Source organism: Zootermopsis nevadensis, unplaced genomic scaffold (genome assembly GCF_977971745.1).
Source record: "Zootermopsis nevadensis isolate Lab colony 2312 unplaced genomic scaffold, Znev_1.0 Znev_ptg000065l, whole genome shotgun sequence".
Lineage (NCBI taxonomy): Eukaryota > Metazoa > Arthropoda > Insecta > Blattodea > Termopsidae > Zootermopsis > Zootermopsis nevadensis.
The window spans coordinates 440,853-460,947 of record NW_028259196.1 but is presented as its reverse complement, the minus strand read 5'-3'; the positions used below and the strand labels follow the sequence as shown (position 1 = coordinate 460,947).

At 41.6% G+C, this 20,095-nt stretch overlaps 1 protein-coding gene across 1 annotated transcript; it reads right to left on the bottom strand.

Moving 5' to 3' along the window:
• Nucleotides 1-127: 127 nt before the first annotated feature.
• On the bottom strand, nt 128-19,436 carry LOC147871104 (transformation/transcription domain-associated protein-like). The gene is made up of 12 exons (XM_087341197.1): nt 19,425-19,436; nt 19,210-19,361; nt 18,640-18,737; nt 18,055-18,140; nt 17,563-17,784; nt 17,017-17,216; nt 14,053-14,142; nt 9,770-9,902; nt 6,298-6,459; nt 5,931-6,069; nt 5,650-5,825; nt 128-1,252 (listed from the first exon to the last, which is right to left on the bottom strand). Exons 1-6 carry the CDS (start codon nt 19,434-19,436, stop codon nt 17,166-17,168), a joined length of 621 nt encoding a protein of 206 aa, XP_087197323.1. The 3' UTR covers nt 128-1,252; nt 5,650-5,825; nt 5,931-6,069; nt 6,298-6,459; nt 9,770-9,902; nt 14,053-14,142; nt 17,017-17,165.
• Between the last annotated feature and the right edge of the window lie 659 nt (nt 19,437-20,095).

The window sequence follows — 20,095 nt, the reverse complement described above, 5'->3', positions numbered from 1 at the left end:
CGAAAATTTAAAGACGAAATAGTGACATGTCGTTCTTCTACCTGTTATAAAGGGAGATGAAAACAGAGGTATACAAGCAAGTGTTACAGTTTTCGATGTTTCTACAATCGGAAAAAATAAAAGTACAAGTTATTTATTTATTTATTTATTTATTAAATAACATCTTGAACATATAACAATCTGAAAACTTCATTTAAAATCTCAGTGGCGGCGTTTCAATTATTTCGGCTTCAAAAAGCCTGTATTATTTTATTCACATGTTATTTGTATGTGATTTCGTTGTCCACTACGTCTCGTCCCTAATTTCAGTGTGGATCTCCCATCAATCCACACTTTAATGTCATAGTACTGATGCCTACGATACCATAAATCTCAATCACTTTCACTGAATGAACTTTGTCTGCGTCAGAGGTGGTTAAATTTGAACTGTACGTCTGTCCTGCAATATGATTGTAATCTAAGGGCAAAGCTATGTAAATAAAGAACGATAATGTAGTTTTCAGCCCCATGAAATTTTCCAAATTTAAAATCTTCCCCGCTTTATAGTTTGTGTTAGCAGACGCTTAAGTCACCTCAAAATTACTTAACTTGAAAAGCTAGCCGTTACTCAGATCATCAAAACAGAAAATCCCCACTTTTTAAAATCCTCAATATCTTCTATATATGCTTTAGCAAATCCCACCACTGCAACTTAACGCATGGTCTGTGACCTCACACCCTCAACATTTCTAATATTGTGGGCAAACTAACTGCGTCTTTGCTGGATTCCGCTGATATTCCGTTGCAGCGCAGCGGCTGGACTGCAGGGTCGATGATGTTGTTAGTGGTTAAGAATGCATGCAGCTACAACTCTACTCTAACCCGTCCATCCTCTGAGGGTAGGAAGAAGGCGAAAAAGAAGAAAAGAAAGAAGAAGAAGAGTAAATAGAAAGAATCTGAATTCATTTTGCTCAAGGGATGGAACAAGCAAAACATTAATTGGAGACTCAAAATTAAGGAACATTGGAAGGAGTTTAACCCCTGCACCCCAGGCGTTAGTCGTGTGTTAATTTAAAATTAAAGTAATTCGTTTCACTCGCCAGCAAAGATGGTAGAAACGAAATATGCCGGAGAGATGACCGCCGACACTGGCAACACGACAAGAGTGCAGCGTCCGGGTTCCCCGGAGCGTGTACACGCAACCGCACGGGTGAAAATGCCATGAAGATCCTCCTCTGAGTTTCGGAACCACGAAGATTCACTTGCCGTTCCCCTGAAACCAGACAGAATGTCCCATATAATGACAAGAATTTATATGTAGGGTCTGAAGCTCCATATTATTCATATTAACATTAATTACGATGATAGCAAACCAAATTTAAACATAACAGTGTGTTGTTCATTAATATTTACAACTTTTATTTATCAGACTAGAAGACAAAAGATTCTAAATTCATGGTCAACGTTATTTTGATTAGAACATACAAACAGCTTGGTTGAAAGTTATCTCCTAAACACAACACACTCTTTTCTGAAATGCTAGACTAATTATAGAAAAAGCACTCATTAAAAGCAGCTTCGGGGGGGGGGGGATGCGGGTATTATCTGTCCCGACACTACGCCTCGGCCTCGCAAGATAGAAATTTGTGCCTTACATCTTCAATCTGCGCGTAAATTGTTATCTCCTGTTCTCACTGTGGTGATTGTGATGATTAATTTTACCGACGTTTAGGAAATGATATTGCTACCTCCATCATAACAGCGATGATGGTGGGCCCTTATGATGACGCAACATCACAAAAGACATTCATAAAACATTTTTCGGTTATGATTATTTGCTCCCAAGCGATTTTGGACCTTACGGGATAACATTTATAAATAACCGTTGCCATGGTAACGCTGCTAAGAGATGTTGGGTCTAATCGGATAATTCTTATGATTATTATTGTTTACTACTTACATTTTTGCCGTCATTCTTAGCGGGCAATTTATTAGTCTTAAAATTTTGTCCGTTATACCCCATAAAATGGCATGATTCTTCTAAAATATGAACTTGAAATTACATTGAATAAAGCGATAGCTGTCTACATTTAATGTGTCTTAAAATATGCTTCAGAATACTAAAAAGGACGAGAAAGATCTCTAACGATTGTCTGTCGACGGGGAGAGATTCGAACCCGAAACCTATCGAGTAGGACAACTCAATATTTATTTCTTGTATGTTTACTTACCCACCTCTCCTGATCTGTGGAACTAACCCTGACCGATCATTAAACAGACTACGTGCATGATGAGGGACCATACATCAAAGGAAGACAGTGATTTCTATCTACACCAAGACATTCCAACAGCACCAGGTTCTAGCCAGTGTGCTCAACGGTTAAACGGGTACGGGGTTACTGCGACCTGCTGTAAACATCTGACCAGTTAACGACGTATTACGGAACAGAGAATGACGTCCACATGTTCATAATCCCATGCTCTGGCAAAACAGATACGGGTGTAATTTGTCAATATTCGATTTAAAAGAAATTGGATAATAATCATTTTATGCGGAAAAGTTTACAAAGATATGAGAGACTCAAACAAGGAACAGAAATGTGATTAGTCCGTGAAACATTAAACAAGAATAATCTCTTTTAAAATTGACATATTGCAGAGGATATAGAGTCTGGATGTAATGACTCATACGACCCGGATTTAAAGAAATCAGATATTATTCGTTCAAGTATCATGTGGAGTAACAAATATTTCCGAGGAATATATTTCTTCCATCCTCAGGGCTAAAGATTGGTGAGCATTAATGTTACATTCTATAACATTAGGTGTAACTGGGAGGATAATATTAAAATTGTTCTTACGGAAGTACTTTTCAAGGTTGCGAAATGGATTAATATAGCTCAGGAAAGACACCAGTGACGGGATTTTGTGAACACTAAGCTGAACTTTCCATTCAAGGCGGATAATTTTACTGGCTGAGCCTATTGTTAGCTTCTAACTCCCACCTCAGAAATTCGCAAGACTACCTTTGATGGTCATATCGATGGCAAAGCATGTAAAATTTAAAAAAGAAAGTTGTATGGCATCTGGTGTCATTTCAATAAAATAAATTCTTTCTAAAATAATTAATAATGCCATACACGCATACGATAAAAATAGAAATTAAAGTCTCACTGATTATTACAGAAATTTGGACATATAATAATAATAATAATATTTGCATTAAAGGGTTATTTTGATCTGGGACCATGCACAGCTACTGTATAACTCACAGTCGAACGCACGTATATGTACGATGGTGTCCGACGCTACCAGAAGCTTGCTGGAATATCGACTGGATACCGGCCCTGCGATACGACCTTAAGGTCAAAACGTGCCCCCCATTTCCAAACAACCATTCGCAGTCAATACTCTTCGTTTCTAACACGTACTACTAACATTACACAGGCCGATTTTCGTCAAATTCGATATTAACTGTATGTCACTATCTGTTACCTTCCATTGGTACTATCAGCCATGACCCTCGTTATTAATTTATGTATTAAAAGTACAAAGCCACGATTAAGAATATCCATAAATTTAAACTTGCATGCATCTAGGACAAAAAATTCTGAATGGATTAGGCATTGGACAAGGCAGGTAGCTCCAAAATTGACTTTCGATATTACGCCCGTGCGCACAGACATGTTTCATTTGTTACCATGCACTTGGGCAAACATTACACGGATCCCTAGGGTCAAATCAACAGGTCACGCCGCCATTGTGCCAATTCTTTCAAGTACTGCATAATTTTTTGAAAGCGTCTCCACGAACAGCGGAGAATTTTATGGAAGTGCATTAAGACGCACTCTTTCAACCAAGGTCATCAGTTCATGACACGAAATAACAGAAAAAGATAATTATTTGTCTGAATTCGATTCCACAAGGAATTTAATCCATGGTTACACGTGATATGAGCAATGCGACAAAGTTGGAGAATGTGTAATATTCCTAAGAATTCCATTCACGCGGTGCATTTATTGAGACTATCTGCTGGTTTCTTCCAGCTTAAAACATGTTTTCAAACACGGCAGCAATTTCTTTCTCGTACTGAACACGTACACGTGTTCAACTTATTAAATGGGACACGAAGTGCTGGAAACAGCGACTTTTTCAAGTTTTGCTATTATTCTCGAGACAATGTTCAATGGCGCAACAAATATTCGAGCTGAGGAACGACTGGATTTTAGAGCAACACACACCTGAACGCGGTCCTAAATTCGTCAGAATCTGTCGAGAATCGATGAACCAATTTACTGTAACCTGAGTGTCAACCCATCCTAATCTTCGGAACTTATTAAAAACACAGACAGACAGACAGAGAGAGAGAGAGATGCTTCAACTAAGTTAACAGTCCTATAATATTTCTTGATGATTTAGACAGGCGTAATACTTCGTTTCTCACTCTGTAAGACAATCCGAACTTGAAAACACTTAGGGAAAGAGATTCAAGAAGATTATTTACAAGCGAGTGGGGCGAAGTAATACTGATAAAGAAAAAGGTATGTAAACGGTACATTAAGCCTTCAACAGAGAATGCTAAATACCAATTAGTTCAATTCTGAAAGTTTACTTCAACGTATGTACCAAGTGTTTTAATTATGATGCCTTTTATATTTATGGATTTTCTATGATTCTCACTATAAACAACGATCATTTCCTTAAACAGCGTTAACCAGTTGATCTTCGTAATGGTGAAGTGTTGTGTTTTCTTCGCGGTACGGACTGAATTCTTTAATATTAATCAGACGAACTATGATTCGCGGAATAAACAGCGATCATTTCCTTAAACAGCGTTAACCAGTTGATCTTCGTAATGCTGAAGAGTTGTGTTTTCTTCGCGGTACGAACTGGATTCTTAAATATTATTCAGACGAACTATGATTCTCGGAATAAACAGCGATCATTTCCTTAAACAGCGTTAACCAGTTGATCTTCGTAATGGTGAAGTGTTGTGTTTTCTTCGCGGTACGGACTGAATTCTTTAATATTAATCAGACGAACTATGATTCTCGGAATAAACAGCTCACAAAACTAGTCGCGTCCTTGGCAGACGGCAAATCCAAGCAATACAGACTCCGTACGCAATACTCGGTCCACCTAACACCAACAGCATTTCCTTACGAAATTTATCCAACAGAAATGAAGTAAGGACGACCAGTCAGTTTTTAAAATTTCTGTGTTTATACACGAAGAGAACGGCCTTGACCAGTTAAACGACTGTCAGCTACACGATGACTGCCGTACATGTTTACAAGACAGACGCAAGAAACTGGTCTCATACCGCAAGTGTGCGTGTCCATCACCGGACACGCAACGTCTCTGCGATTGTCTGCATTTTCTCCTTTTCCAATCTTTCCCATCAACAATTCTCAAATGATCTGTAACTTTTCCTTTCTGTTTCCAACTCATAAAAGAACTCGATTCCTTACCGTACGTAGGGGGTTTCAAACATTCTTTAATTTTTGACGATATCGGTACCTTCGCGAAATCCCATCCACGTAGACCAGGTTTTACTCAGACACTACATTACCGTCGAGACATACTAATTTCTAATTTCCCACAGAACACTATCTACGAAAGTCATTATAATTTTGAATCAACCTCGAAATAATACATCACCGTACTCACCCGAGTCCATCGCTCACAGGTGCCTCATCGTTTCAGACGTCTCGAGCCAGACGACGTCACAGAGCAGCGTCCAGGAGCGAGACGTGGAAAAATCTTCTGGTTCAGAGGTTCACGACGGCGATGAAGAATGATGATATCATAATCACCGTGAATGTGAAGAGGGCTCCGCCAATCACCTCAAAGCAGACATAATGACAAGAATTTATAATTACGTCGCTTCTGTACGTACGCTCTGAAACTCGATCAGTGGGCATTATCTGACAATTTCTCATTGTACTCACGGGAGTCCTTAGTTCGCTGCTGCTGTAATATAATTTTCGGGTTGTCGTGTTAGCGACCTCACGATGTAAACGGCCGTCATCCTCACCGCTCCGTAAACCTCAAGTCTTGAACGAGTGTCACGTGGTTGTTACCACTGACCTAGAAGGAGACGGAATGCGTGGGCAGAATCACAGAACAATCAAAACGTAAAATAAAATAATATCTCAGAATACTTAGTTCAGTATTGCAACGTCATTTCAGCCATCTTGTCTTGTGTGACGTAGGCCAAGTCACGTTGTATCGGTAACAGCACGCAATATAAGTTTTTCTCTCAACGTACTTTCAGAACTCTCTTCTTCAGAGGACGGAATATTTCATGCAACTCACCTTGAATGACTTAAGTAGGCTCGCGTTGTACAGGACGTAGCACCCGAGGACCCACAACAGGACACATGTACTCTCGCATGTGCGTTGTCACAGTCCTAGAGAAAAATATATAGACGATCTTATATCACTCCACTTTCTCCATGGAAAAGCGACGTAATTCACCTGTAAAGCCGCCAGACAGAAATGCCGATAAGTCAGGGTCGTTATCTATCCGACCAGGTTAAATCTGTATTCATTATGATAAGGTCAAATCCAGGAGTCAATTATAATCAATATTACAATTTTCATCGATTTGTGCTTACATTACACGTACAGTGAATGGCAAAAGAGGTGGAAATCCACACAATAAGAATTTATTATTATTATTTTCGCTTCAGATTTCAGGATTACATTTTCAATGGTGCAAGGGTTAATAAAATCTAACTCAAAGACGTTTGTAATTTCTAGAGAAAATCGGTTAGTATTTTCAATATCACGAAATCGCCTGCATTCTTTAGAGCCTCGTACTACCACCACGAAACCTTCAACAACTCTTTGGCTGTCGAATAAATCGAGAATTAAACCAAATACAAGCTGAGACGTAATATCAAAATGGCCGACTGAAGCCCCAACTTACGTAAAGACTGCGTACATACGCGCTGTACCGAAGCAGGAGACAGACAACCGGAAAAAACTCAACTTGTCCGTAGGAAACAAGTTTCGCGGAGCATGCTGGGAAAGGCAAAGATGAAAAACTCATCCAACGCGCGTCGGCAGAGATGACTAAGGGGCAGATAAAATTATACGTCCAGTAATAAAACACTAGAAGCGAAAATACTACGAGCAGCGAAAACTCAATGATTTAATCGAATGAAACTAAATCGCGGGACGGAGGGTCAGCCTCAGACTGTAAATGGTCGTAGAGAATAAAACAAAGCTTAAAAACATAAAATAAACGGCAGCGTCCTCTGTGCGGGAACATCGGGACCCACCACAAGCGCCGTCCCGCACAGAGGGCGCAAGTTATTATTTTGCTTTAAGAGGTTTGTTTTAAGTTCCTATGACCACTTAGCGGCTGCGGTTGAGCCCCCCTGTCGGTATTATTCCATATCAATTACTGCGCTTTCGCTGATGGTACAATTTTCGAATTTTGAGTGGTCCTTTCATTATACCTAATCTTACTATGCTCTTGCTATATCCCCTAGACAAGATCTGTTGCCAGGTCGGTTAGTCGAAAGACTTGGACGACTCGCCTCGCCCACAAGGTTCTGTTTTCCGTAGCGTGCGAGCGCAAAGCCAACGAGTTGGACTCGTCCGACTCGGGCGGTTCGTTGGAACCCGCCACCAGGCGCCCGGCGCCCAGGCCATTGTCCGGATCCGGGTCCGCGCCTCTGCTCGCTCAAGAAACAGCCTGGGCCTCCACCTCCCTTCGTGGGTCGCGGGGGTTAGGGCGCGGGGGTTAGGGCGCGGGGGTTAGGGCGCGGGGGTTAGGGCGCGGGGGTTATGGCGCGGGGGTTATGGCGCGGGGGTTATGGCGCGGGGGTTAGGGCGCGGGGGTTAGGGCGCGGGGGTTAGGGCGCGGGGGTTAGGGCGCGGGGGTTAGGGCGCGGGGGTTAGGGCGCGGGGGTTAGGGCGCGGGGGTTAGGGCGCGGGGGTTAGGGCGCGGGGGTTAGGGCGCGGGGGTTAGGGCGCGGGGGTTAGGGCGCGGGGGTTAGGGCGCGGGGGTTAGGGCGCGGGGGTTAGGGCGCGGGGGTTAGGGCGCGGGGGTTAGGGCGCGGGGGTTAGGGCGCGGGGGTTAGGGCGCGGGGGTTAGGGCGCGGGGGTTAGGGCGCGGGGGTTAGGGCGCGGGGTTTAGGGCGCGGGGTTTAGGGCGCGGGGATTAGGGCGCGGGGGTTAGGGCGCGGGGGTGAAATTTTTTTGGGGTGGCGGCCCCTCGTTTTGAATTCTGGTTGGGGATCCTATGTGGGATAATATGGGAATTTTTGGTGGGGAATCCTGCGGGATCGTGGGTTGCGACCGTGGGAAATTCTGTTGGAAATGTTTGGTGGCAGATTCTGCTAGATCTGGGTAGGGAATCCTTGGTGGGGATCCTAGGAAATCTGTGGGGAATACTAGGATGGTCATGGGGAGTCCTGGTAAATCCGAGGAATCCTGGAGGGGGTTATAGGGGATTCTAGAGGTGATTGTCTTCGGGGATCCTGCCGTGGTCCTAGAGGGCAGTGTCCCTGGAGTTCATCAGGGAATCCTTGGGTCCTAGGGGATGCTGTGGTTCCTGGGATATGGTGATGCTGAAAGGATCCTAAGGGGATGGTCCCGGGGGGGGGGCGATCTTGGGTAGGGGTGATCATGAGGGTTGGCCCAAAGAAGGGGATAGCCCTGGGAAGGGGTGCGACTGGGGTAGTGGCCCTGGGGTAAAGGGTGTGGCCCTAGGGTGGCTGGCTAGCAGAAATATTGGTGAGAAGATATAACCTTGAGATTTTTTAAGACCAGTATCTACGAAACTATTGGGCCGAATTTGTCGTGGCTTCCTTGACCTATACGTGACCTCATTTTGACATGAGTATGGTCAATCAGGTATTCACCGTTTGGCATAAATACGTATGACCTTGAGAATTTTAAAGACCTCTATCTGGCAAACTATTGGGGCGATCTTGTCTTGACTTTGTCATGACCTTGACCTAACAGTGACATCAATGTTACAAGAGAATAATCACTCTGATAACTGATGAAGATGTGAGGGCGAAATAATGTACAACAGTGGTCCCCAACGCGGTGCCCGCGTTGATACGGAAAGAGGTTATACTGAATAATAAAGGCCGTTCAACCATGAACATTATAAAATCAAAGCACAGTTCTCCACGTACTAATGCCCATCTTGACGATTGCGAGCAGCAACATCATCCTACTCTCCCAAATTTGTAAAACTGGCCGCTGAAATGCAGTGCCAAACATCACACTGACTTCCCACTTGGGTAATAATAATTGTACTTATAAAAGTACGTATTTTTGATTGCGTGGTTTCTTGTATCAATAAACGTCGTGTTCTTTTGTGTATTATTTGGTGTCCGTATCTTATTTGTCCAGAGAAAACAAAATTTGGCTTTGTTAATTGGTTGGTGCCCGCCACAATCTCATAAACTCTCAAATGTGCCCTTGGGCAAAAAAAAGGTTGGGGACCACTGACATGCCAAACATTATCATCAGTGCGTTTGGTGTAATCACGCACGTCTGCTGATATCGAAGTTTCAACGTTCCTACGTGCGGATATCCGTATATCCCATGTACACATAAGATCGAGATTAGATACATTTCTTTTGTACATTCATATTTATTTATGACGGACTTTGCTCGACTGTCTTAACTACCACGCACCGTGGGACATAGCCGCAGAGCTCGACCGTCCATGTACGACGCAGTGCGAAGAATGAAACAATAAGAGAAGGGGGGAACTCCAAATTAAAATATAAATAAACATCACGTACAAGCAGCTTACCGTGTCTCGTTTGTGTGCGGTAGTTGGCTGCCTGAGTCAAAGTCACACGGTGCGTAATATCTGACTGGCTAACTTCTTCGGTGCGTGCTACTTTCCGCGTTGCCTGACAGCACAAGTCCCTCGGCGATACCGACTACATAAGAATAAAATTAAGAATATATAAATACGCATGTGTATATAAATATGCATATATATTTTTGAGAGAATAAGAAATTTTGGTAGAATCAAAAAAGAGTAAAAACATAATATAATAAGAAATCACATAAAGTACGTTGCCGTGGCTTCTGTGTGCGCGCGCGAGTGCGGTGCATGCTACTTGGTCGGTCGAGTTCCGAGTCAATGTCCGGCGGTGCGTCGTAGTTTTCTGTAATGCTTGGCACCACAAACCCCTCGGCGATACCGACTTGATAAGAATAAAAAATAATATATATATGCATACATACGTTTTTATGTACGTATTTATATATATTTTTGCAAATAAGTGTTAGTGAGCTGTCAAGGGGAGGCTGCCCGTGCCTCTGGCGGCAGCCGAGGAGCCGACTGCCGGCCTGCGGACCCCGACGACCGGCGATTGCTGATTTACGGGTGGCTCAGAACGCAGTGCCGCGAGCGAGGCAGGCCTCGAAGAGGGGACAGATACAATGGTCGGCCGGTCGCCGGGAACTCTTTCGCGGGAAAGGCCCCATGGCCAGCCGGGCCGAGACCGTGAGAAGCAGAGATTGGGTGCTGCACAGACGGAGTCTCGCATGGACTGGGTGTCATTCAACGTTTCTGGTAGGTATAGAATGGGAAAAATTTCGACATTTTCATAATTTTTTTAATTTTTTTGAAAAAACTAAAATTGCTGGAAATTGTCAAAAAAAACAACACAAAACCCAAAAATTTTGAAATTTTTCAAAATTTTTTGAAGTTTACATTTTTCAAATTCTTTAAGCTTTCTGCGTCCTTTCAAAGTAAAGAACTATATTGAGGAGACTTTATGGCCTTACAATTTAATGACATTGCACATTAAACAACAAAGGTCCTAATACAGATCCTTGAAAGTTACCAGACAATAAATCAAAAGGAAATGACAAAACTTCAGAATAACGTACTTGCGAATGTCTGCTGGTTAGGTAACTAAGAAATCAATCATATATCCAGCAGACAGTTCATAGTCACCAAGTTTGTGCAAACGTAAGACATGCAAAACAACACTGATAAATGTTTTAATATTTGCCGTCAAATCACAATTTTTAATAAGATGATAAAATATAAAATATTTAAAATATCATTTCACGTTCCGCATCGAATGATCGATTTACAAATTGGAACGTCTCTTACGACATGTTTCGGTTATATTTAACCGTCTTCAGGTATAAATTAGATTGGTAAATTTAAAACTCGAATTACAATCCTTTACAATGTTATGCAGTTTATGAAAGATGTTCTTATCAGATTACTCTTATATATTAGAACGAAGGTATTGTTTTTTATATGGCGTGGTTCATCTGATGTTCAATATTAGTCTGTAAAGCAATGATTTAAAGAAAACATTAATAAATATGGAGTAATATAGAAAACAAAATGATAAAATCAACATAAAAGGCATCATGTACACATAAGATCGAGATTAGATACATTTCTTTTGTACATTCATGTATGTCTGAAGGTTGATATGGGTTGCCATTATCCACACATTGAAGGCAGATTCATATTTATTTATGACGGACTTTGCCACAGTACGTACGTGTTTGCCGTGTGGTATTCTACGTCCATACAGCATCCAGTTGATGTGATGTGTCCAGATGGGGGGGGGGAGGGAGGAGATCATAAATGCAGAGGGAGTTAAAGAGAGAAAAGTAATGCCGCACCAGCTTGGCCCAAAAGTTATATTCTGAGCAAAAAATTTCGAAAAGGAATTCCCACAGTGGCAAAGCGTGACTTTTTCAAAAGTGTTGGCCAAATCCCACTCCGGGATGGGGGTCAGGGGAGTTAAAACTTTGGTAGTTGAGTTTTTGGATCGTAATTTATCTTCCATGATGAACAATTAAGTGTTAGCAGTCGAGGTTTGGCTAGCATCTTAGCTTCGTAGGTCATGTAATCCTCTACTTACCCCCTCAAACCAGAACTATATTGTAAGATTTGAGGTTTCCACAGCAGATATTGTTTCTGTCATAATTGCGTTTGCGCAAATAGACTGGGAGCTTACGCCTGAATGAGGTACCCATCAACGCTTGTAGGGGAAGGTATTCCCATATGTCATTTCAGATAAATCCATTAAAACAGAACACCCAAGTTACTGCTATTCTTATGGGCACACACTCCAGAAGCATCTATACGTTAATGTGATTAAGTCAAGGTTCTTTACAATGTCTTCCGTGGTTTAATGCGTCACTGGGACATACGATTGTGTGGGTCGTATTAACCCGGCCAGTATCGCACTCCATTGCAGCACGCTGCCACTACAAACAGTCCTACATATCGGGTGGGATATCTAGTTGCTACAGGTTGCAGCGTGAACTTGTAACTTAATCAGTACACGAACTGTAAAGAAGTTCTTGACATAATCTCGCACAGTGCTAGGACAATGGATGTAAAATAAAATGTCGTACCTTTAGTTGTAACGAAGGTAACTGTTGCGAGCAGCGACAACTGGGACAATCATAATTAATAAGGAAGCTGGCCATGTCGTTGACCGATTGACTAACTAACTAGATGGCTTACCGAACCCGAAGGTTCATCACCGAACTAACCAAAGCTCTGTCCTGGGCCAACAAAATCCAGTCTCCTTCAAATCCTATCTCCCATAGATCCCGCCTGACATTATCCTCCCATCTACGTCTAGGTCTCCCCAGCGGTCTCTTCCCTTTAGGCTTCCAAACCAGTACCCGGTGCACACCTCTTGTCCCATCCATGCGCGCTACATGCCCAGCCCATCTCATTCTTCTCGACTTAATCAGCCTGACAATATTGGGGGAGGAGTACAGATTTTTAAGCTCGTCATTGTGCAGTTTTCTCCACGCCCCATCGTCTTCCCTCCTAGGCCCAAATATCCTCCTCAACACCCGATTCTCAAACACCTGCAATCTGTGTTCCTCCCTCTGAGTGAGAGACCATGTTTCGCACCCATACAAAACAACAGGCAGGATTATTGTTTTGTATACTTTAATTTTCAGGTTCTTAGAAATCAGACGGGAAGACAAAATATTTTGGACTGAGAAGTTGCAAGCATTTCCGGAATTTAGTCTCCTCCTAACTTCGTCGTGAGCATCATTTTGAATCGTTTTTGTTGTTCCCAGATATTTGAACTTTGTAACCCTTTCAAAGGATTTATGAGCCACCTTAATGTCTGTCGGGTACATCATCGTGTTCACAAAAGTCCGCCACCGGGGTCTATCCTGAGTCAGTTGCATCCAGTTCACTCCATTGAGACCCCATCTCCGTAAGATTCGTGTTAATGTTATCTTCCCACCTACGCCGAGGTGTTCCCTTCAGGCCTTGTAAACTTTCAACTCGCCCTAAAAACATCGGCTGAGGAGCTCGTCATGCATTTTTCTCTATTATCCGTCCCACCTTCATTTTGGGTCCAGACATCTTCCTCGACACTCTGTTCTCAGAGCTCCTCAGTCTATGTTCCTCCCTCAATGTGAAAGACCACGTTTTGCACCCATAAATACTTTGCACTCAATAATAGCAAGCATTCCCCGGATTTAATCTGCTGATGTAGGAGATAATGAGAGGGAGATTCTTCGATATTTATTCCTCTAAATCCGGAATAAAAATTTCTTTCAGCTCCCTAAAACGCTTTAATAATGTCCATGTATCAAGAGATGTAAAGTGTTAGAATTATTGTTCAGAATATAAACCCCACTTCTTAAGATCCATTAATTTTTATTAAGATTCTGGGATACGAAACACCTTTCATTCCTTTAAAATATTAATTGCCTACTGGAATATTCTTTTATTATCAATGTTGCCGTGAACAAACAGAAGTCAATCTAATGTTACTTGAAATTGTGTTAAAAAAGTTTAATTCTCTTACAAGAGTTCACAAATTCAGACGAAAACATTAAATGTGATGAACATTAATAATAAATAGGAATCCCTTATCTCAAACTTTGTTCAATTGTAAGAGACCATGACGTCCACCGTCAATGATCGATCTAATCAAAACTAAAACGGAGAGAGTGGAGGGCAGGAGCACAGATTTCTTAATAATTCTTTTATTAGATAAGAACTTGTGATATTCTATATTAGTAAGAATTGCCACAAACAACATATTCCCTCCACCTAACATTTACCTGGGCAATACTCGTTACAGCTGAATCTAAATGGTGACAAGCCGCTGCATCCAGTCTGTACAAAAAGTCATTATTTCAAGGTCACCAACTCTGAAATGACAAATGTTCGTGTAAAAGACAGATCAATGAAAATGTCACCTTATATTTTAAACTGCGACAGTAGCTCAGTCTCTTGTGTGGAAGGAAACAATCTTGGATGAAGATAAGTGCAAAATTCCTCTGACAGCATAGCCGAGTTTCCAGGAAATTCCAAAGTGCAATGTCTGTGACATTCCGCATGAAACCAGGTTCATTCAGAATGGAGTTGCCTCTTTCCACATCCTACGTCATTAGGAACCCTGCATATTCCAAACTGCATTACAACACTGATATTTAAACACCGCAACCTATCTGCTGTCACACCACAGCGACCAGAATGGCATATCCAGATCACATCAGGTGTTCCGAGTAAAGGTGACGATTCTGAAGAAAAAGTAACACACACATCGCGAAGACAAGTTTACTGCAATTACTGTCATCATCATTATTGCCATCTTCTTCCAAACATCTAATCTGCCATATGCAACTTCCGTGCTCATTCTTTCCCTTTCTGACTGCCTCACTAGAATCGTAACAAACTGGTAATATTACCAACTACAAAACATCAGTGCCTTCCTGGACAAACACGTAGTAACTAGTTTTAACACTTTTCTTAGTATTCAAATTGAGCTGAGTTGTTTTTTAAAGATTACGAGGACGAACAAGACCTCAAAACAATGTAGAAATACACGAATTCTGTCGGCCAATGTACAAACGTTCTAGGCTACGCTTCAGGAAGTTGTCAAATGTCACTTTCATAAATTACAAAGGGACCCTTTCCCCCCCCCCCCCCCAGTAACGTATCCAACGCAACGAATTATGGTCGTATTACGTAGGAAAATGGTGGGGACAAACGAAGTCAAATCAGACTACAAAACGATGAAGTAAAGCAAACGCGAAAAGCCGTTCAATATGACCTTCGTGACTGTGTGTTCGTAAATAATTTGTTTCGGCTACGGTAAAAAAAATGATCATTTCCTTGTTAACCAAAGCAACGCGCCATTCATTATGCTAAACTACGTTCAATTTTTCTGCTACCCTTTTTAAAACAATCCGCACACCTACGCCCACATCTTGGGGAAGATTTTTATTCGAAGTCTTGGTTACTCGTATGGTCACATTTCCAGCAATTACAGAACCAGCAGACAACTGCCTGCCTTCTCTCTGTCGCTCCACACCCAATTCACATAACATGATGGAAGGATGACTGTAAGTGCTAAAGAAACTGGCAGGGTGCTGGGGCCACCAACCCGGTCGCAAATACTTAGACACTCTGTACTGTGGACATGGGGATTCCCCACTAAGTAAAGGAGAGCCACCAAAAATTTCTTACTTTGAGGAAACATCTCTCCATGACACCAGCAGCAGCACTCTCAATGTAACAACTTTAACAAGTAGAAACACAACAAAATAAAGAAAGCAATTCTACAAAACAATATTTTGCATCTGACATTACGTCAATAAACAGTTTTACGAGATGAGTTTTAGTGCACGCTGATTACTGAATTGCCAGCATGTCTACATGAGAATTTCTGATTGTGGTCACAATGTTTATTAAGATCCCGGGACCCCTTCAACATCGTCATCGTATGTTGACTGACTACCCAATAACAAGATCAATAAAACGTGCAACAAACAAAGCTACGTTCTGCCTCCAAGAATCATACGCAAAGGAATCTTCACTCACAGACGGCTCGAACATCTAATATTTTAACAAACATCCTGCAAAAGAGCTGTACCACTTAAAGTCCTCTCCCTTCCATTTCAGCACAGATTCTTACAGTAGTAATACGTTTTAGAAATGAAAGGAGGGGAGACACGGGTTTCGTATTGTATGCATTTCCTTCCTGATTTCTGCCCTCTAAAAAAAATAACTGAGGGTTTCGTGGGTGCGATATGGGAGCCCAAGATGAGAGGAAGGAGGGGTTATGTAAAAATATATTTATGAGGGAGCAGCCAAGGTGGTCAACGAACACCAAACAGACATCATATATCATTTCATTTCCAGGTCAACAATCTTTAACCAAACTAAATGGTCAATAACTCTACATTCTTCCTATAAACAATCTGACTGACAAGACTAACAAATTAGTCTTTCCTAAGCCAAGAACTCTTCACACCATTTTACACACATAATATAACAATCCTGACAACACCAGCACTGGTACATTGTGACCCACATAAGTGGCACTGCCTTTCTATACTTGGTTCCAACCAACCACACCACTCCTCGATCCTAATGCAAATCCCATCCCCACCCCCAACCATGAAATATACCAGAAGTAATACTGAGCCTCATCACATGTCCATGAGACTGACACCTGACAACTCTCAACTTATGGTTAAGTCTCAAATAAATGGAACCTCTGACAGTCATCTCCATTTTTGCAAGCAAATCCAAATTCATAACGAATACCACACCACAAACTTACAAGTTTTGTAACCGATCCCCTTGCTCAACACAGCAAACTCTCAAAATTAACCAAAAGCACAGAAAATATCCCGGCAGCTCCGCTCACTGTGCACAAAACTAAATTACTTACACTGGCAAATGCTCACTTATTAATTAGTAAACAGACCACATTAAAGGCTCCTCAGCACTGCACACATCTCACATGTAACAAAACCTTATCACAAATAGTCACCACCCTCGTCTAAAAAGGATAAATAAACCTCACATTCTGATATCCTATGAACAATATCATGAATGCCTCTAGCGTACCACAGATACTGCAATAATGCCAATCCCTCACCACATTTACGTCTTTCAACATATCAACTCTCACACTTACAGTCACAACATCTAAAGTACCTAATAAAATTGGACAGACTCATCTCTCTCACACAACAACCACATCAAATACATTCTAATGCTCATGTACTCACACAACGAATGCCTGGTTCAGACCGATATCAGTCTCTTGCGGATACGAGGTTCCTTCTTTGTCCCAGCAGGTTTAATCTTCTGACATCAAGTCGGTCTGCCAACTGTTGCCGCACGTACTTCAACGCTTCTCTGGCTGGCAGTACGCGGATCACGTGGTGCTCAGTAGAATCTGAAGGATCATTCTGTTTCTCGTAATCTGCTACTCCCAGAAAGAGAAAATACATTCACATTCAAGAAATCAAGACATCACACTCTTCTAAGAACACACAGTTTTACTTCACCAAGCAGTTAACACTCCCACCTTAGCCAATGAACAAGGACCTTCCATTTTCAGAAGACAAATTCTGTCAAGTTCATTACAAACCCATTCACAAGTTAACTTTAAATACGGGTCACAACCAGCGACCTGACAAATTCTTAACTCCCTCGCTCACAGATTCATACTGGAGCCTTTCTTTCCTCCTCCCCAGCAAATTTAAAACATTCGCCAAGTGGGCCATTATTCCACACGTCATAATACTGCAACTACAAACTCTACAACTCACACACGTCACGTCAGTCCCACGCAACTTCCCTTGCCACTGATTCAGTGGATATTTAACGAACAGTTCGCTTGCCGTCTGTCTGGAGCCGAGGATGTTGATCGCTGTCTCCAAGATAGGAACAAGTGCCAGGTGTCCCGGCTTACACGGCTCCCTCTCCTCGTGCCCCATTATGACAGCAAGGGAGTCTATAAACACCAGTCGGTCCATGCCCTTCAGGTTCGCCTGTTTTGATGTCATAAAGAAAGGACGTAAATGAAAGATTAAGAAATGGCAAGCCACTACAACACAGCCAACATCTGTAGCACTTCTACTACTAAGGTGAATTCAACCGACAAGGGGCAAGAGGTAGCCGTATCAATTAGATTTATTTTCCATATCACCATCAGTAATGCCACTTTATAATGCCTTCTGGAAGCAAAGGTGGAAACTTCACCAACAGTAATATAAATTGTTTCAATGTTGAACAATCTAAATTTATAAAACTGAACTCACCAGCTTCCTGTGATATCGCCACCATTGTGCAGTGACACACAAGGAACACCGTCGTAACTCTTTCATGGCTGCAGCAACAAACACACCTACCAACATACACAACAGGCCTTACTGGCTGTTCCAGATATGAAGCAGACGCTTTCAACAAGTTCACGTACTAAATGTGGTTTTAAGAGAGATTTCAGGTTCTCACAGTGGTCTTTGGGTTCTAACACCACTTGGACTTACAGAAAACCAACACCGATTATGGTTTTTAAACATTTAATGGTTCGCTATATCAGCTGAAGTTATCCTTGTGACTAAGCGCAATGCCATGAGGCAGTGGGAGCATGGAGGTAAACTCCATGCATTCTCAATTATAGAACTATGTGGAGGTCAGCCTCAAAATGTGGTTCCTTAAACTGGCAAAGAAAAATCACGTTCTTCATTGTTTCTTTGTAGTCTCAATAGAAGAAATAGACAAGTTCTTTATTTCATTAAAACCATTTACTACTTTTCAGGACAAAAGGTCTTCTTCCTTCAATAATGGCATTGTAATTCAGAAAAGAAGTTTATTAAACAATTTACTCAAATGGATGAACTTACCTGTGACTGCCATCTGGTGAGTGGCTCTGTCTTGCTTGTCCTGCAATCTGAACGGAATCCCATGGACTGCGGAGATCTCCACATGTAGATCATCAAAACTGCAACAGCGAATCACAATGAGTACAGATAATTACACTCACATCCTAATGTTCAATGGTCACAGCAGTGGCCAATGCAGTAGCTGCTTCCTAAATCAGCAACTGATGTAAGAGGCACAGAGCAAATGGGAAAACTGGGTTTATGATATGACAAAGAAATACATTACTTGTAGAAGCCTCCTGGTACTGGCAGGATACTAAACACAAACTAATTGTGATACAGCCTCTAACGGGCTCACTGTACCAGTAAATAATGAGTTCTGGGTGCTCAGAGAAAAGTCTATAACAGTGTCTCATAGACTGCCTTGGGACTCGCTTACAATTCTGCGAAGAAAAGCCAGTGATTAACAATCTGTTATGTCATGTTAGTACCATCAGGCTGGAAAAACATCTTTTATTTTGTACACTATTTTAATATCAAGAATGAGGTTAGTTTGACAATAATCTTCTGCCTCCAACTGCTCTTATATACCTTGGACAGGAGAAAAGCTGCTGCACTCTATTCTCATCATCATTAAAATTCAGGGATGCCACCAAGAAACAGCAAATTATTTCCCAGCACTGACGACGGTAGAACGGATCCGTCGTGCTTGACTTCTGAGCACTAGATGCTGTCTCCACGAACTGGAAAACACAACCGACAGTTTCAAGTTATAACGAGTAAGGAAAGTCAAATGTTTTAGTTACAGTAACTTCCATGCGGCATTGTTATAATACTTTCACGTACTGCACTTACTGTAATACTCTAAACACCTTTTCTCCACATCAGGGCGCATGTCATATTTATTTCCAGAAACTTTGGGTTTCATGGACACCTAGACTTTTATTTTGCAAGTGGAAACAAGTTTGACAAATCTCAACAACACTGAAATAAAAATTAACTACAAGCATATAATTTTTGTATAGTCTATGCTAACCCTAATAAACGTCAAAAAGGAACGTACTATACGCGTACCAAGTTATTTAATAATCTTCCACCAACAATTTAAACTCTAAATGATTTAAAGGTGTTCAAGCGTGCATTGAGAGGTCACCTCATCACTCACACTTTCCATTCTGCAGTTTATTTCACCTCTGCTGAAATTTCTTCAGTTTTATGTATATCTATAATCTATATTTAAAGTGGTTTTGCATTTCTATTTAAAATTCTGAGGTTTATGTATATTAATTTGTAATTTTTTTTAATACCTGTATTGCAGAATCTGAAGGTTATGTACATTCACATATGAAACACGTCCTTGCATTGTGTCAAAAGTACTGAGGTTTACATATATTGAATGAAGTCCTGAAGTTTATGTTTATTGTATGAAATGACTTGTACTGCATCCTTTGGATTACTCCTAAGAAGGATCTATGGA